The 18996-nt window shown below is 44.6% G+C and overlaps 1 protein-coding gene across 4 annotated transcripts in view; it reads right to left on the bottom strand.

Moving 5' to 3' along the window:
- Window positions 1-10075: 10075 nt before the first annotated feature.
- ETV6 (ETS variant transcription factor 6) overlaps window positions 10076-18996 on the bottom strand; it is a 219101-nt gene continuing 210180 nt past the window's right edge. For all 4 annotated transcript variants that reach the window (XM_019744766.3, XM_019744767.3, XM_019744764.3 and 1 more), the window contains 3 exons: window positions 16572-16714; window positions 14553-14653; window positions 10076-10599 (listed from right to left, as the gene is read on the bottom strand). In XM_019744766.3, coding sequence (XP_019600325.1) covers window positions 10494-10599; window positions 14553-14653; window positions 16572-16714 — 350 coding nt within the window. In that variant the 3' untranslated portion in view covers window positions 10076-10493. The remainder of the gene's footprint in view (window positions 10600-14552; window positions 14654-16571; window positions 16715-18996) is intronic.

Below are 18996 nucleotides of genomic sequence, written 5' to 3'. Positions count from 1 at the left end.
CCTCTGGTAACCACTAAACTATTGTCTGTGTCTATGAGTTTTTGTTTCTCATTTGTTTGTCGTGTTCTTTTGTTGTTTTTGGTTTACAGTGCTTTGAGGACAATAATTCTCCAAGATGCCAAGGCCCAGACCTTCAGTGAAATGTTTGCGATAGTGGTTAGATGGGCCTAGAACCCAGTATGGCTGTACTGTTCTGTACGAAGATTCATCTCGACTAGAAAGAACACTCTGAACCTGGTCGTGTGCTTTTTTTCTCTTTTCAAAAAGGAAGCCAGGAGTCCAGTATGAGCAAGATGGTCAGGAGTGTCTCATGGCTGGACCTCCTGGTTTCCCAAATGGCCACACTTCTAGGGATAAAGTTACATTCTAATTTCCAGTCCCGAAATTGAACCCCAGAAACATGTTTTGTGCACATGTTATCTGAGCCAGGACTTCTTCAACAAGAAGGAGCAAACAAAATCAAGGTACCTCACAAACCAATTTAAATAGAACAATACATACACATTTCCGAAAACCTCTGAGCTGGAACCAAACCAGATGAAAATATTCTCAGTAAACCTGAATCAAGCCACTATTTCCCTTGGGTTGAGTCTGTTGCCACAAATAAATATCACTGAGTGCTCAGGTTCTCTGAGGCTGAGAACTTGGCCCGTGGAAGAGGCCAGGCTTAGGGCCCTGGCTCTGGCAGCTGTGGGGTTCGAGAGGGCTCAGGTGGCCCTTACCTGGCTGGGTCTCAGACCCCTCATCTGTAAAGTAATGGTGTTGCACTCTTTCTACAGTGTTCAAACTAAAACAAAATAAAACAGAAGCAGTGGAAAATTCTTTTTGTAAGGTATCTTTTTGGGGGAATCTGATGTGTAGAACTGATCAAAGCAGAGCAGCTCTGGGTGAAGCAGCAGTTGGTGGCTCAGTAGATCCAGAATAATGTATAAAAATAATAAAGGGTAATATTTACAGTGCTGTGCACGTGCCTAAGTCCTTTCTCTGTAATAACTCATCTAATCCTCACAACCATCCTTCTGAGGTAGGAAGTAGTATTATTCTCATCCCAATTTTATGTCTGAGGAAACTGAGGCACAGAGAGGTTAAGTAAATGGCCTGAGGTCATCCAGCTAGTGAGAGGAAGTGTGGCGTTTAGATTCAGGCATTCTGACTAGGATCACACTGGTTTAATCACTCTGCTCTGTTGCTTTCTCAGGCCAGCTAGCCAGCCGGGTGTGTTGACCACCAATCTACGTAAGGGACACAAAATCAGAATGGAATACATCAGAAACGTGTCACCAATCATGAACTCGGGTCTCTATCAGGGATTCCTGATGTGACTGGCCAAACGAAAGCTGGACACTGAAGTCCAAGGAGGCAGAACACTCTGATGGACAAAACCGATATCCTCGCTAGTACTGCCCTATCTCTGATGGCAGTTTTGCTGCTGACCCAGCAGGTCACACCTTGACTTTGAAGGGTGTTCTCCCAGCCCTGAGGCCCATTGTCTAAAAATGTTGCTTTTAGTTTTTGTTGTTGTTGTTGTTGTTTTTAATATCACACAGTATATTCTTGAACTATTTCCAAGTACAAACATTTTAAGAATCATGAATGCCTACTGTCTCTAGAATTGAACGACATCTTAAGTATAAAATTGTTGTTACATTTTCTTTCCCTCAAAGATTATAAATATTATTCTTGTCTTGTAGTATTTTTAAAGATTTTTATTAAAATGTAGCTAACACACAATATTATATTAGTTTCAGGTGTACACTATAGTTATTCAACATAAAAATGTTGTTTTGCCTGTAGTTTCAATAGACTAAAGTTGTGAGGCCCAAATGACACAGCATGTAATGCTGTTGACCAGAAGTGAGTGATCTATTTTATTACTGTAATGCAAGGTCTCTGGTCCCGCTCTTCGCGGGTGGACACAGAATAAGGTGAGAAAAGGCACACCAACGGAGCCATGGATAGGGGGTTCATACCCCTATATTCTTGCTGGCGGCTGGGTTGGAGACACAGGAAGCAGGAGCCACACGATCTGCAATCCACCGTCAGCTTCTCTACCAACTGCACTTGCTAACTACAATCCGCGCTTGCCAGCATAGCCACGGCAGCTATATTAGTGTCCAATGGCTAATTGGTCACAGCTGGTGGCCAACTAGTTACAGCTGATGGCCATCTGATCACAGCTGATGGCCATCTACCACCCGAGCCAGCACCTTTCCACATGAGGTCAAGAGACTGGAAACTGCTCTCCGGGACTCCGTCCCTACATCATCTAATTTTAAAACCCTTTAATATAACTCCTAAGACGCTGCCTACTTCAGAAATTCACAAAAAGGAAGGGAAGTGGGACTATGAACTACAGAACAGTGAAAAGTGTTTTGCCAACATGACAGACAGAAGAAATAATTTAAAAATACATTTTGAAGATGGTTTTATTATAGTAGACATGTAATGTATCTGTCTTTTATGTGTGAGTGACTAACATTAGTTATGGGAAAGATAACTGTCTTTCAAGATAGTTTTAGGTAAGATAAAAATGTGAAGATACGTTCAGTTCATGTGTCATGCAGGGAGACCCTGCTCGCTGCGCCATTTGTCATGTGGGAGACCCTGCTCGCTGCGCCATTTATAATGCAGGGCAGCCTGCGGGGTCTCAGCTCCCGCTCCCCACACAAGAACGCAGGATACAGTGAGGCCAAAAAGGAACACCCACGGAGCCATAAGTAGGGGAGTCATACCGCTATATTCTCTCTGGTGGCACTGTACTCTCACTGGAGGCTGGATCCACACTGTCCGCAACCAGCCATCCTAACTGCAATCGCGCTTGCCAGCCCAGCCGCCATCTTCTTGCTAGCCCCCATTTCCTGCTAGCGTAGCCACAGCAGTTATATTAGTGGCCAATGGCTCACTGGTTACAGCTGATAGCCAACTAGCCACAGCTGATGGCCATGCAATCACAGTTGATGGCCATTTACTACCTGAGCCAGCACCTGTCTATGTAAGGCTGAGAGCCTGGAAACTGCTTTTTGGGGTTCTGTCCCCACATCATGTAATACCTTTCTTATTTTGTACATAAAAGGGTCATCTTTTCTCCCAGTGTGTAGCTTGTCTTTTCATTTTCTTCACGGTATATTTTGAAGAGCAATTTTTAATGTTACATTCTTTTCTTTACTAGATTGTGTTTTTGGTGTCATTATCTATGAAATCTTTGTGTAATCCAAGGTTTGACTTCACTCCCTTATTCAAAACACTTAAGATACACTTGTGCCAGGCACCATGAAACAGGTTGGTTGTAGAAAAGTGAGTAAAACACTCCTGTCCGAGAGAGCTCCAGTAGGAGACAGAGGCACATGAGTAATCCATAGCAAGCGGGCATTTTGTTCTTTCTCCAGAAGCACTTGCAGCTGGGGCACCAAGGGAGTGTGTAGCGCTACCAGAGCCATGGGAGGAAGCAAAGTTCAACTCAGGTGGTCTGGTATGACATCTCATGACCAAAACTCTGGTTGGGGGAAAGTCACAGAGACCCTCCGAGGACTCTAGAGGAGTGTTGTGAAGAGGGGTTAGGGAGAAAAAGCATAGCCTTCTGCCTTAAAAGAGATTAGGCAGAATTTACCTGGTGATTTTTACTAGTGGAGATCTACCTCTCCAGTCTAGCAGGACGGAGGTCCTTAATTAAAAAAAGAAAAAAAAAGATGGAATGTGTAAATACTGACAGCACACTGCCCCAAGATTGTTCCCTTTTAATGTCAACATCTCAGGCAGTTTGGATGGTAGAGTGGCTGTGGGGACAGAGCCCCAGAAAGCAGTTTCCAGGCTCTCGGCCTCACATAGACAGGTGCTGGCTCAGGTAGTAAATGGCCATCAACTGAGATTGCATGGCCATCAGCTGTGGCTAGTTGGCCGTCAGCTGTAACCAGTGAGCCATTGGCCACTAATGTAACTGCTGTGGCTACGCTAGGAGAGGAAGAATGGGGGCTAGCAAGAAGATGGCGGCTGGGCTGGCAAGCGTGGATGGCGGTTTGCGGACAGTGTGGATCCAGCCTCCAGTGAGAGTATAGTGCCGCCAGAGAGAATATAGTGGTATGACTCCCCTACCTATGGCTCCGTGGGTGTTCCTTTTTGGCCTCACCATATCCTGCGTTCTTGTGTGGGGAGCGGGAGCAGAGACCCCGCAGGCCTCCCTGCATGACAGTGGCTCATCTATCATGTTGTCTTTTGGAACAACGAGAATGTCATCATCAGCTTTCTCTCTGCTCACAGTGATCAAGATTGGTCCTTCTAGAGGCTGAAGGAGAGGCAGTGACACCAGGAATTTTCATTCCCTCTGATAAGGATGGTGACTGTGAGGTATCTGGTTATGAGCGCTAGTATTAAGGTCCATTACACGAACGGCTCTTCCTTCACTGGGTGAAAGGCTTTTGATTGTGTTTACTCTTGTTGCTGCACTAAAAGGAGAACAAGTAAACTTCTTGCAGAGCAGGATTGGCACCCAGGACTCTTCTAGGGAGGACTTGGCAAAGGAATACAGCTAAGAGAAAGACCAGCTCAGTTTTGCGTTAGGATCAGAATCTCGGGGCTTGACGGGAGAGCATTGGTCTCTTGCTACTCCAACTGTGGTCTGAGGACCAGCAGCATCCGATTGCTGGGGCACTTGTTGGAAACGCTAATCTCAAGCCTCTCCCAGGGGTAGGGTAGGAGAGCAGCTCTCCTGCCCATATTCACTGAGATGTTGATACTATGGCAAAATCTGCTTTTTACCAAGATCTCCGGGTGATTCATAAGCACTTTTCAGGTTTGAGAAGCACTGGTCTAGTCCAGTGATTCTGTAGTCCCCTGAAAATTCCCTGGCTGCTTGGTCAACTGGGCTCAGCTCAGTAATTCCAGGGACAGATAGCCAAGGTCAGTCAGCAGATGAGCATGATCTTTTTACTTTTATTTTTAGATTAGGCTGGCTAGACAGGTAAATGGGCATCAGTGAATAAATTGCTGTGCTCTAATTTGCAAGGGCAGGTCAGCTGTTAAGAGTTACCCTTTAAAACAGCTCATTTTTATAGCAAACGGAGCGCTTAAGAGGTTAGCAGGAGGCAAGAAGAGGATGTTGGTGTGTGATTCTGCATCCATGTAGCCTCATTCCACAGTGTATCTAGTATTAGGAAAGTGCAGCCTTATTGTGTGTACTGCTAATGCAAATTACTTGTCATCAATTATTCTATGTACTTGCTGTTCAAACGGCCACGTACTCTTTTTCGTACTACGATGAATAAATTGATCCTGGCAGTGGTTCCCAAACTTGAGCGTGTACGGGAATCACCTGGAGAGCTTGTTAAAACAGATTGCTAAGCTCCTCCACCAAAGTTTTTGGTTCAGTTTAAGTGGTGGGAAGATATTTTGCATTTCTCCCAATTCCCAGGTGATACTAATGCCGGCTTATAGAAATAGTAGCTTCGGCTGCTGCAATTTTAGCACCACAGGCATTACTTAGACCCTTATTACTTGATGCTGTGCTCTGACCATACAGAATATAGGGCCAAATTTCAGCAACCGACGGTCATGGGAGACAGAGTACCTAGGGCAAATACAGAAATAATCTAACAACATTCTCTGAGACCATGGATTTCAAACTTCTGCTTCCCAAACTACATTTGAGTAGATCATAATGTAACTTGCTTCATTTTCCCTTCTTCCCTTAGTTTCTACCCACCTCTGACGGCAGAGAGAGTTCTGGTTGACTGTAGGGTGTTTGATGTTGAAATCATAAGGGCCTACGGGTTGGCAGGTGGCTCCACCGGCCAGTGTGGCTGACATTCTAACCATGGGGCTGGGCTGAGCTGTGTGATGACCTTCCAGGTCAGCATGGTCCTGTGTGTAGTTATGGGCTGGACCCCCATTTATGCCCTCATCACCTGGAGGGTCACATCCGTGGCTTCAGTAGAATTAAGGAGCTGTTACATTGTGAAAGGACCTATGGTCCTTTAACTCTCGAACTGCCTCAGTCCACAGGGAACTGGTAAGTCTTTGGCAAAGCACAGGATCCCAACACCTCTGATCGGGGTTCCTTCTGGCAAATTTCCCCACCTGTGGCAGCTACCCCGCTTTGAACTGTTTGCTCTGACCTTTCTGGTGTCGCCTGTCTAAAGTCTGCCTGCAGACTGCTCTGTGACAGAGGCTTCCTGCCAGTGAAAACCATGACTGCACTTTATAGCATAATTGAGTGGACACAGGATTTACCTCATTGGAGCACCTTGCCTGTCTGACTCCATTTCATCTTATTAAAAACAGAGACTTGGGACTTCTTTTTCTTCTTTTTTTTTTTTTTTATAAAAAATTTATTGAGATGATGCAATTATAGGCTTTTCTTTAAAAATTATTTGCAACTCACTGGCCCTGAGAAAAGGCATTTTTTTTCGTTTTTTTTTTTTTTCTTTGTTACATTCATTTGATTCAGTCCCTTATAAACCCCACACCTCATAAACAACAAGAGATCAGAAATTAAACAAAAAAAAAGAACAAGAAAGAAATTCTGGATTCGTTCTGGTTTGCAGGTGGTTGTAGTCGCAAGAGAAATCTTCAAGAATGTTCACTTGGCATATGTGAAAGAGTCAGGGTTTGTAGTTGTTTAGTGTTGATGCAGACGGGCCAAGAGTATTAGGTTAGTCTTCTGTGGTTTTTAGACAGGCAGGGATTATTGCCATCTCATCCACCCCCCCACAACCCCGCATTGGTTTTCTTGTATCACTCCCTTCATTCCAGGTTTCTGCCCAGAAGAGGAGCAGGCTGAGTGGGTGAAAACTAACTAGCACCGAATGCTTGGGCAAAGAAAACTGCCCTTTGTTCTTTGTGTATTTTCCCAAATCTTTTATCTTCAGCTTCCTGGGTGGGAATGGGTCAAACGGGGGTATGGCTGGACTGGATCTTAGTCCTAACTCTGTCCCTGGCAGGCTGTCTGCTCCTAGGGCGAGTCGCATTACCTTTCTGATACTCAGGTTTCTCTTCTGCACAAGAGAGTTAATGTTTCAAAAATGTACTCAGAGTTGGAGCCTAAGCAGGGAAAAGGTGGAAATGGTAGTCACTCAGTCATTTAGCTAAATACTGTCATAGCCATTTATGTTTCAGCTAAATCTATGTTCTGATTTGGGCAAGGGTCAGTGTAAAAAGACAATGGACCAGAGAGTTCCAAAGATACTGTTGAAAGGAGCAAATCCATCAATCTGTTATTCCTTTTCCTGTGGGGACCCCCCAAAAAGATTTGGAACTTTGGAGATGCTGCCTTAGGCCAGACCCAGTTTCCTTGGGACAAAAGATCTTAGAGCTAATGTTACGTCCACACAGTCCAGTCTAGCCAATTGCTGCTGCTGTCTTCTGATGGAGAAGAGGCAGCCTGGCTGACTCAAGGTGCAAGGAGCAGAAGATGCTATAGAATTTCAAGATGCAAGTGAGCGCGTCCACCCTGGACACAGCTGCAGGAAATTCTGCTCTGCAGTATCTTCTGCATTTTCCCTTTCCAATTTCTGGTCTCACAAACCAAGAATTCCCATGATGGGGGAAGACCAACTATTCCGTTCATAGATGTACTTTTTACCTTGGTCCCTGGTGAAATCTTCATCACCCCTAGTACTTAGTGTTGAAGTGAGAAATATCATGCTGGAATAGATTCTACAGGTAGACTGTAAGCTGTCGGAGGGCAGAATTGTGCCCACCTCATTGAATTCCTCCCAGTGCCTAGCAGGTGATTTTCAAGGTTTGCTAAATTGAGTCTGCAATCTTTGGGGTCTGCAGTGTGTAACTACTGTACCTCTGTGTCAGCACTGTCCAGGTATTCTCTCAAAGAACAAATGGGAAGGACTTTTTGCTGTTAAGGGAATCAACAGAAAATCATTATGGGTAATACCTGGGCGGGAAATAAAGACTACACTGGAATTAGCACCTTCTATTTCTTCCTCAAGTGGCTGAAGGTGTCATCCTAACGCTTACAGATTCTTACAGGATATTGCTTCAAATACAGAAATCCTTGGATCAAAAGGGAATTTCCCCCCATAATTCAATCATAAAATTCTTTGAATACAAAGAGTCTGAGTCCTCCTACTTGGGTTAAGTGACCAGGATGAGGTCTCCTAATCTTAGGGACCAGCTGCATCGTGCCCTTGTCTCTGATTTGTCACACAAAGGACGTCAGTAAAAATCCACCCTCTCTCTCCAGCTCTTAAACTCAATGGCTTTCACAACACACCAGGTATTTGGCTTACTCTCTCCATTTGAGATACAGCATCAGTCATCACAGAGGCTGGAAAACGTATCACTGTGTGTGCTGAACACTCTTGAAAGACATCTGTGGCACCCTGAGATCCAGTGGCATTTCATCACCATTCAAGGAGCCAGACCAAACCCTTCATAATGGGAGCCTTTAGCCTCATACTCAAGATCCCAGACTTCACTGAAGCCCAATATTCTGGAAGGTAGAGCAGGGGGGATGTGTGGCAGTGTGAGCCGGCTGGCCACTTCCCTGTGTCTACGTGTGGTCTGATAAGACGCAGAACAGAGCAAGACTGAAGGGCAGACCTGGTCTGCTCCTCAATTCCAGTGTCCTTAAACCATAGTCAGTCTATCAGGGCCTGTCTCCCCCCAGGCTGATGTTCTCGTCAGCGGTCCAGGAGAGAACTCGTCGTGCCTGTGTGTTGTGCCTGACTCAACTCAGAAACGGCTGGAAGAGAAAGTTGGGTTTGGGTGTGTGTGTGTGTGTGTGTGTGTGTGTGCGTGCATGTGTGGGGTGGGTGTCTGGCAGCTTCACCTGGGACCTGCTGCTGACAAGTCACATGCCGACCCTGGGCGAGCTGTGTGCTACTCACTCTACCGAGGCGAGGAAACAGAGAAACGAGGAGGGGGTACTTTGTAAGGCAGGTCTAATCTTCTGGATTAAGAAAACCCCGTACGCCTAATATTGGATTCTGAACCTGTATTGTAAGAGTCAATTTAGACGGCTAGAAAAGGAAAGCAAATCCAAGCTGCTCTCTAAAAATATGTTACCATCAAAAGTACTACGGAGTGGCGCTTCCCTCATCTTACAAGATACTATCAACTTTATTTTGAGGTGTAAAAGAGCCACGAATAGGTCCATTCTGAAACACAGCTATGCAAGAAGGAAAGAAGGGAACAGTAATGTATCTGAGGAATTTCCTGTCTGCCAAGGCTGGGCCAATGCTGTTAGCAACTGAGACTGCACACTCCAGGGTCCTCCCCTCTCAAATGCCCTGTGTCCTATGGGGACCAGGAAACTTATGAAAAGAAAAAAAAAAAAAGCCTAGGAATTGAAAAAAAAGAAAAAAGAAAAAATTAGTTTTAGGGGAGGACGTGAAATGACCACACGATGGCCTTTGGGACAGAGCAGAGAAGACCCCTCCTGCCTTGCTAGTATCTTCTAACCTGCTTGGGGATAACAGATTCCCCTCCCCCCTATTTCTGGACCATCAGGCCTGTGTGGTCTTTCCGTATTTGCCGTTTTGCAGCACTTGCAAGCTGACCCCCAGGTGCTGAGTCCTTCCAAACAACGTGGACAGCCTTCCCGCTTCATCTGATGCTCTGCGGAGCCACGAGCCGCATGTTTCTCACAGCCGCGTGAGAGGCAGCCTGCTTCTGAAGGACAGCAGCGTCTCCCTCCGACAGGTGGCCAAATGCTGGGATGTGGGTTTGATTTAGTGGTGCTGGCCCCAAAGCACCCAGGCCACCGACTGTTTAGGTGCCAACCATTCCCCAGACTCTCCAAGAGGCTGAACTCTGCCGAAAGGTGTCTGAAGCTCAACAGCAGGTGGGGAGAGGAAGGGCAGAGGGCAGGCAGGGAAGGAAAGAGAGCAAGAGAGAGAAAAAGCGAGCTCTCCTTTTCACTTTATCTTTTCTAAAAGCATAGTTTTTTGTTTGTTTTTTTCCTTTCTTTCTTCTTTTTTTCAGACAAGATCCAACAGCAACAGGAACAAACCTGATCCATGTGGTAGGATAAAGAGGAACCTGAACCCTTTTGCAAGTATTCTCTTTCCTGACCAGCTGGATTTGCTGCACTTTGTGAGATTTGCAAAAAAAAAAAATATATATATATATATATATAATAGATATATATTTCCATATGAAAACAACCTTGGATGTCTTCCCCTAGATGAATGATGAAAAGTCAAACTGCATGGTTTGAAAACAAAAACAAAAACACCATGAAACTAACAATAGGTGGAAGGGTGAGGGTGAGGAATTACAGATGGAGAGATTCCGAAATAGTAGGGATCGTGTAACCCGAGTCCCAGGCTCGTGCCCTCGGCCAGAATTCCAGCCCCGCCTTTGCTGGGTGGTTTGTCTAAGGTGCTCTTGGGTCGCTCCTGGTATGCAAGAGAAGGGTCACTGCCATTCCTGGGTCTCTTCCTTGTCTACTCTCAGTCCGCCTGCTCCATCACGCCTCTGGCAGTCCTGGTGGGCAGGAGTTCCCTCGGCCACCAGCCCACTGAGAGGGAGGGTTGGTGCCTTCAGCATTCATCTTCTTGGTATATTTGTTCATCCAGCTCCTGGGACTCAAGGTGCTCCAGACGGTCTGTTCGGCCGCTCATGATTTCATCTGGAGTTTTCATAAACCTTTGGAAGAGGAAATGGAGGATTAAAGAGATTACATTTTCCTAAAGTTGTTTTCACCCTGAACTCAAAACTAAAAAGAAAGGCTTCCTCACCTCATACAGCTAGAGAGCTACGGAACCCAGCTATTCTTGCTAAGTTAGTGCTAATTAGAAAAAGGTACCCCTTCCCCTGACTGCCTGAAAAAAAGTGAAATAATTATGAAACAAGGCTAGGAGGACTGAGGTAAACAGCTTCCCTTGGAGCTCTGCAGTACACTCCTGCATCACCGTACGAGGGAACCCTGGCACAGCTCACTTGTCTGAGGTTCTGATTTTTAGAGAGTTAGATTTTGCAATGACCCATGAGGGCTCTAGATCCATTTCCATTCTGGACCATGAGTCCAAGGAATGGTATTCAAAAACCTGAGTTTAACTCAAAGGATACAGGTAAATGCTGAATGGAAGATTTTGATAACGAGGCCAGTTGGTGGTGCTTTTGCAAACAAGAAAGGCAAAAAGAATCTTTTTTAATGTGATCACTGAAGCAGCCAAAATGCTAGCCATTTAATCCCCTCTAGTCTATCTTCCTTTGCAGCTAGGTGCACACTGCAAGCCTTATCTTCTTGTTCATTGGGTTCATTTGGAAATAACTTCAGTGACATGTTTTGACTATGATTTACATGGTTCCAGAAGGCAGCCTGGGTGCAAACGCTCTGCCCTACTGCAGGAGAGCCCTTTCCACAGCCCCACTCTGTGTCCACACACCTTTCCCTTCCCATATACTCTGCCCTGCACCAGATGAACTGTCTTAAAATATACACTGTTCTCTCATTCCTCCATGTTCAAAAGCCTATGATGACCACTTATCAAGTCAAGGATATGCTCTTTGGCCTGCCCAATGGCGTCCTTTGTTATTTCTACCCAGGAAACTCTTGGTTCCCACTATTTACTAGCATGAATCCTCCATTCCAGGCTGGCCAGTCTTCTTTCTTATGTAATCATGGCTCATGCTATCCTCCAAACCTCGAGCTTTGCCCTTATTCGGAACCCTCTTTACTCCTTTCACTGTTGGAGCCCTACTCATTCTTTGAATTCTGCCTCATCATCAAAGAGCTGCTTAACGGCACCAGTCTACACGGAAACCTCCCTTCCCTCGACTCCTATAAATCTTGTAAAGAGTACCACAATTTAACACTTAACTTGATTACACACTGGGTTTTACACCAAGAAGCCTTCATTTTGTGGCACGTCTGGCTTCCAACACTGATTTTCTCAAAAATGACTATCTCTCCTTACTAATGACACCATTCTTTTATCTTGTTGAAAATTACTACGGGGAAACCTGTGAACCTTCCAACTACTATTACTTTTCTTTTCTGCCCATTATTACTGAACTTCTCAGGCTGTACAATCTGTAGCGCCTGCAGTCTGTCTTTTGCTTTTACCCCCTAGCGAAACTTCTCCCTCAACAACTGCAGTCACTAATAATTCCCTCCAGGCAAAGTCCTCAGATACGCTGTATCTGGCCCTTCAAACCACCCCTTTCTTCTTTTGACTACTTTTCCGTATTTAGTTTGTGATACTCCATACCAGGCTTGTCAAGAAACATTTATGGAAAGGCTCCATAAGGTACAAAACACAATTATATAAAATACAATCCTCTACCTTCTCGGGATTTATGGACTAGTTGTGGGGAGGACTTCACACATACAACTATCAAAAATGTGAATCACGATGTGGGTTAGGGCCACAGGAACCCAAGAGATGATGGAAGAAGATATCTGTATGTGTTTGAGCAGTTGAAGAAGGCCTCATAAAGGGCACTAGACTTGGGATGGATCTAGAGGGTATGTGTATTTAAAAAGCCCAAGTTAAAGGGATATCTGTTTCTGGCACAGGGAATCATGTTAGTGTTGCAGGGCAGCTGGTAATGTACCTTATGAATTTGGGAGGCAGGAAAGTGGACCCGACGTAGAAAGAGAATGTTGGGTGTAAATCATGAAGTCTAGATACCAGTCTCCACTGACAGGGAAGCAAAAACAATACTTTTGCCTTTCTTTCACCTTCCAAATCTCAAGGAAGTGCTTCTCATTGGTAGACTCCAACCTAGACCTGTAGGTAAGACTTCTTGTGAAATGTGGTTCCCAGGCCTCTAGCCCCTGTAACATAGAATAGAGTGGGAATTGTGCTAAAGACCCAATGGATACTGCAGCACAATGACTGACTTGGATATAGGAAGAGTCACAGGTAACTCTAGTGTCAAGGTTGGTTGTTTAAAACAGTGATGAGGCCACTGATGAGAAACAAGAATTCTGAGGGTTGCGGGGGTGAGGGAGGGAGATTTCTAGTATGTGAAGCTCTGTCTTGAATATTTCATGGCTGAGATATTAACGTGATGTTTAAGGGGACATGTCCTATAAGAAGCTCTTGGAAATTCAGATTTGGAATTTCAGGGAGATTTTAGAGACTTGATAATAGAGATTTAAGAGTCTAACCACTGAGGTGATAACTCACACTGTGCAATGGGATCAATTCATCCAGGAAAAAAGTGTAGAGCTGGAAGAATAGGAGCCAAGCACCAAGTTTAGGGAGAAGGACGCAGGGAAGGCATCAGTAGAGCCAGAGAAAGGAGGTTTTGTTTTCTGTCATTCCCTTGCTTCCATCTCTTGAACAGCCTTTTCTCTTTCTTTTGAATATCTCAATTGCTTTTACCACCCCTAAATTACCATACTTTCTCAATGTAAAACCCAGGGTCTCTGCTCTTTCCAGTAAGTGCTTATCCCAGTGAGATAGCTCATCTGTTCATACACAGTGTCATTTTCTACCTGTACATAAATAATTCCAAATCTGTATCTCTAGCCCCGTCTGTAATTCTTTTCTGTCCCACCTAAGGTCATGTTTGTTGATCCCATTTTCTTCCAACCTTCTCTTGGTCTCACCCCATCAACTACCACCAGTGGACACCAGTGTTCTACCTCTCCTGATTGGTGCTTTAGATCCCGTCTTCTTCCTCTTCTAATTCTTTCTCTTCTTTTACATAGTACTTAAACCACAGTCTATGTGGTAGGCAAGTGGTTGGAACTCATTAGCTGTGAGTTCTGGGAAAAGAAATGTCTAGTACAGCAGCTTTCAGATTTTTCTGATTATCATGCATTGTAATAAATACATTTTACATCACGACTCATCACACCCTCACATACTCACACACACACATACACACACCCCTGAAACAAAATTTTCATGAATCAATGGTCACTCTTAATTTCATGTGATAAAGTCTGATATTTTCAACTCCATCCTAGCTTGATCAATTCTGTTCTATTTCATTAAGGAAAAAAAAAGTTGTGGGGCAGCTGGTTAGCTCAGTTGGTTAGAGCGGGGTGCTCTTCACAACAAGGTTGCCGGTTTGATCCCCGCCTGGGCCACTGTGAGCTGCACCTTCCACAGTGAGATTGAAACAACTACTTGACTTGGAGCTGATGGGTCCTGGAAAATCACACTTGAAATAAATAAAAGTTTAAAAACAAAAGTTGTGACTGACTCATTAACTCTATTTCATGATTCACTCATGGGTCATGATTGCAGTTTGACAAACACTGGTTCAGAAAGTAGCTGACGGAATCGGTAACCTGGAGGTCTAAGTTTAATTCCTTGCTTTGCCATTGAAACGTTACTCTGATTTGCTCCTTATCACTTCACTGGCTGTTAATGCCAGATAATACTATTTGATCACTGCATTATTTTAAAGGCGAGTCAGATTGTGTTTATTTAGTTTTGGTTTACCTATAGGACAGACATAAAAAAGTTTTGTTTTTCTTAAATTCAAACAAACCAGCAGTTGGTATCCGATTTGTAGCAAGGATGGCTTTGATTATCAGATAGGCAGGTAGAGATCGTCACAGTCTCCCTCCTCCCTCTTATTTAAAGAAAACAATATCCTCCCAAAAGAAGGAAAGGAGAAAAAGGAAGTGCTACCTGAACAAAAGCCTTTGTCCTGGCTCCTTCCTGATAATGTTTAGTTTGTAGTAGTGGCGCAGGGCTCTGGACATTTTCTCATAGGTCATGTTTGTTCTGTTCTGTTTGTTCAAAGGAGGAAGAGAAAAAAAAAGCACAAAGACACAATGAAATGAACCTCAGAAAAGGCGCTGGGGGAGCTATTAAAATGAAAGCTCTTCAGCTGCTCATGCAGTCCTGCCAGTCTGGGAAAGCTACCTGCTAATCTTCGGCCTTCTAGGCCCATTAGCTCCCACCCCTTTGCTTTTACACCGGCAGTCGCCAAGATTTTTCAAGTGAATCACCCTTTTCAGAAGTCTCAGAGCTGAGCTAATCAAGTATATCCTAAAGCAACTTCCATTATTTCCTTTCCCAAGACTGCGCTCTGCTGTACCCAAGGAATTTCAGGCAGGTTCCCACTATCAGTGGGTCATCTTTCACCTTCTGACCCAGAGAATTAATTTCTTTCTTTTTCTTTCCTTCTCTCTCTCCCTCTCTCTCGCTTTCTCTTTTTGGTTGCAGTAACCTTTCTCAAATTGTGTTTCTGGTTTGTCATTTTAAGGAAGAGATTTGTTTGTTTGTTTAAATTCCTATTGTGGAAGCAAGAATACAGTGGTTCTGAGCCCTGGGGCTATGGTACAAAGTGGGAGTTGCACAGGGATTTTTCTCAGTGACTCACACATTGAAGTGTCTGTCAATGGGCCTTGCCATATTTGGTCATGGCCTGCATTAGGTCCTCAAAGGCTGCAGCCAGGGTGGATCTCCCTGGCTGTGTCTGCCTCTGTCCCCTCTCATTTGGGAGATCTGGCATTGGGCCACCGCAGTGCCTTGCTGGCTTTGCCCCACGTTCCACCCATCTGTGGTCAGGCCTGGATCTTGGTTACTTGCTTTTTTATTTTTTAATAGGAATATAGATTTATTTATTCAAATTTTTTTCGAGGGGGGACTCTTTGCTCTATTTATTTTACTTCATCGTATTGTGGTAAGAACACTTGAGATCTACCATCTTAACGAATTTTTAAGTGCATGACACAATGTTAAGTATGGGTCCAATGTTGTGTGGCAAGTCTCTAGAACTTACCCATCTTGCTTATTAATGAAAACTTGATGCCCGCTGACTAGCAACGCCCCATTTCTCCCTCTCCCAACAACCCCTGGCAATACCAGTCCACTGTTTGATTCCATGAATTTGCCTATTTTAGGTACTTCAGTAAGTAGAATTAGACGCTATTTGTCTTTCTGTGACTGGCTTGTTACACTTAGCATAATGTCCTCCAGGTTCCCCTATGTTGTCACATATTGCAGCATTTTCTTTTTTTTTTTTTTTTTTAAGGCTGAATAACATTCCATTGTATATATAGACCACTGTTTCTTTCTCCATTCATCCATTGATGGACATTTTGGTTGTGTTACACATTTTTTACCTCTACACACTTGAACTGTTTTCCTAACTCCAAAAGACTTTATCTTTTAAATTCCATTCCCTCTTCCCAGTGTGGAAAGTTATGGGGCAATCCTGCTTCTTGCTGCACTGGTTGCTCTTAAAGGGGGATGATTTCAAGTCAGAATGTAAGTATTTTCCATGTAGAAATGGGCTTTTGGGAACATGGGCGTTTCTCACTGAGTAGAACAGACGCGACACTTCCCAAAGCTCCCCTGTGAGTCAGAGAGCCCCACAGCACTTCCCTGCTCCCTGGTTCCTAAGGACGGTGGGTGGCAGGGCCAGGTCAAGGGAATGGGAGTGACACTAACTCAGACCTCGGTCCTCTCAGACTGGGATATGCTGAGTGAACTGGCACCTGGCATAAGTCAAAAACGCAAAGGGGCATTTTTAATTCTCTCCTGCCCTTTTCAACTGTGTAATGGTTTGCCCAGTAAGGAAGATGTGAAATAATTACGAGCAGACATAGGAAGCAGAAGAGAGACAATTATCCTCCTGCCCACGGATATAGGCTTTATCTTGGCACACGTTGACAGAGCAAATATCTGGTGCCCTTTTACCTTATGGTTTCCCCACAGTCGAGCCAGTCCATTGGGATCCACTATCCGGAATATTTTGGATTCTTTGTCTTCCCATCGGATGAAGTTTTCGTACCGGCTGTCGGAAAGCAACTGGTAGACGTAATCCCAAAGCAGTCTGCAGTCTACAGAGGAAAAGGGCAAGAGCACACTGTTGAAAATGTTTATTTTTGAGGCCCTAAGAACAAGAATAAAAAAAACAGTTGAATAAGTAAGTGCTTTTGCCTACTTTGGATGGACTAACTTCCTCGTTTGGCAGAGAGGAGACCAAGGCCCAGAGAGGCCTGTGGGATGGTGTTGGAGAAGGGTGACCTTTCACCTGTGGAGGCCTTAGAGACCATCCAGGTCAACGGCCTCTTTCCATAGATGGGGACACAGTGACCTGGAGAGAGGAAGTGATTTGTCCATGGTCATGACCAATGACTTGAACTTGAGCAGAGCCTGTGGAAGAGCCAGAGAGCTAGCTCTCACTGCAAACATGTCGGCTCTGGAAGTGGGCAGGCAGGGTGACAGGGCAGAAAGTGAATCCCAGTGTTCCAGGGAGAGCAGTGTGGTATCACTGTGGCATTCAGATTACTTTGGTGTTGGAGTGTGATACTGAACGGATCCAGCTAAGAAGCCTGGGTCTGCTGAAAAATGGCAGAAAAAGAGGTGTGATGCGTAAAAGGTGGTGGGAAAACACAAATGATGTGTCTTGGTGACTCACATGGGAGCTGTGACTAGCATGGGTTTCAAAAGAATACAGAGCTCATTATAGCATCCTTTGGAGGTCTTTAAAATGGTGTTATTGTAATGGAATCAGGGTAGAAAGAAACCCAGTGCCCAATGTCCCTTTCTCCACTTGTACAACTGACGTTGGATCCTTTGCTTAGGCAACAAATATTTACTAAGTGAATTAGTATCGGCCAGGCACTGGGCTAGGCCTCACCTTTTAGCTGTGGGTTGGCAAATTCAAAGAAAAGACATGTACCACACGCCTTTCCTTTATTGCAGTGCTTCCTGGGTTTGTGCCATAAAGGTATGTGGTTTACCCTCCAGCAGGGCCTTGACAGTGGGGTGGGTGGGTGAGGGGAATAGACAGGTACTTTCTAGGTCTAGTTGATGTTGGACTGGACCCCAGATGAGAATAAGAGGCCCCAATTTCCAGGTGTTCACTGCTGATTCTGGAAGCTTTGATAGGCACTAACCAGAATGGCTGGTAATAAATGACAAATTACTGAATGCCGCGCATGCGCTCAGCACTTTATATTCATTATTTTAATTCTCTAATGCCTGTGGTCCTGGGATTCAAACTCTGGGGCTCCTGTACCACAGTGTGCTAACTTCCTTACGTTGGGTGAGACCTGGGAGGCGTGGGGTGGGGAGTGTCTGGGTTGGACTTGGAGTATCTTAGAGCCAACACGTTCACCTCCCACAGAAATAAACACACCCTTCTCTGGAGTATATTTACAAAGGGATTGAGTCAGGTCACCTTGGACAAGTTTCTTAAATCTCCCTGAGGTTCTGTTTCCTTACTTATGAGACGGGAATAACAACCCTTACTTTGTAGGATTATTGGATGAGTGATAATACCAGTGAAGAGAAAGTAATGAAAATAACAACAACGATATTTATTGGTGCTATTTGCGGTCACTCTGCTGTGTATTCTGCGAGCACGGTTGCATTTGACCCTTGTGACATTTGATGAGGCCGGTGCTGTTGTTTTTCCTATTTTATGGACAAAGAAGCTGGGGCATAGAGGGTTTGGTAATATACTCAAAGGGCACAGCTTGTGAGAGACACATGCAGGATTCTAGGCTCTGCGTGACTCTAAAGCCTATGCTATGCCACACTTCCCGATGCGATTTCTATTCTCAGAGAAGCTGGTTAACAGGTATAGATCTGTACAATTTTAGGACTTTCCAGAGCAAGATTTAGCTCTGTTTAGTGCATCCTTTGTGAAATCCAGCCTTTTGTCTGAACAGCAGAAGGGAACTGGCATAAAATGTGGCATTTCTCAGGAGGCTTCATCTTTCAAGGAACTACCACCATTAAACTTAAAATGACCATAAATCTTTAGTATCCCTTACTGTATCCTTTTTCCTCCAATTATCTGTGTCTAGAATTTAATGCGATGTGTGATTTACTGTGTTTTGGAAAGGACAAGTGGTGTTCTTAAAATTGGAACGCAAGTTTACCAGAAGCTGGCCAACTACTTCCATCACCAAGCCTACCTGCCACTGTGTCCTTATTGCCAGACGGTGGGCTGAGATGGGGGCAGAAAGCAGGGGGACGAGTCCTGGCATCATAAAGTACCTAGAGAAATCAGTGTCGTGCTACTGCTGACTGAGAATCATCTACCTCTAGTAAGAGGACGACTCTAGTTTCTAGGCAAAGCAGTGATACAGGCAAAGGGTCTTAATCACCC

Source organism: Rhinolophus sinicus, chromosome 1, assembly GCF_057876585.1.
Source record: "Rhinolophus sinicus isolate RSI-liver-muscle chromosome 1, RSI-T2T, whole genome shotgun sequence".
In the NCBI taxonomy this organism is placed as follows: Eukaryota; Metazoa; Chordata; class Mammalia; order Chiroptera; family Rhinolophidae; genus Rhinolophus; species Rhinolophus sinicus.
Note: the sequence above shows the minus strand (reverse complement) of the source record. Positions and strands in the feature narration are given on the sequence as shown.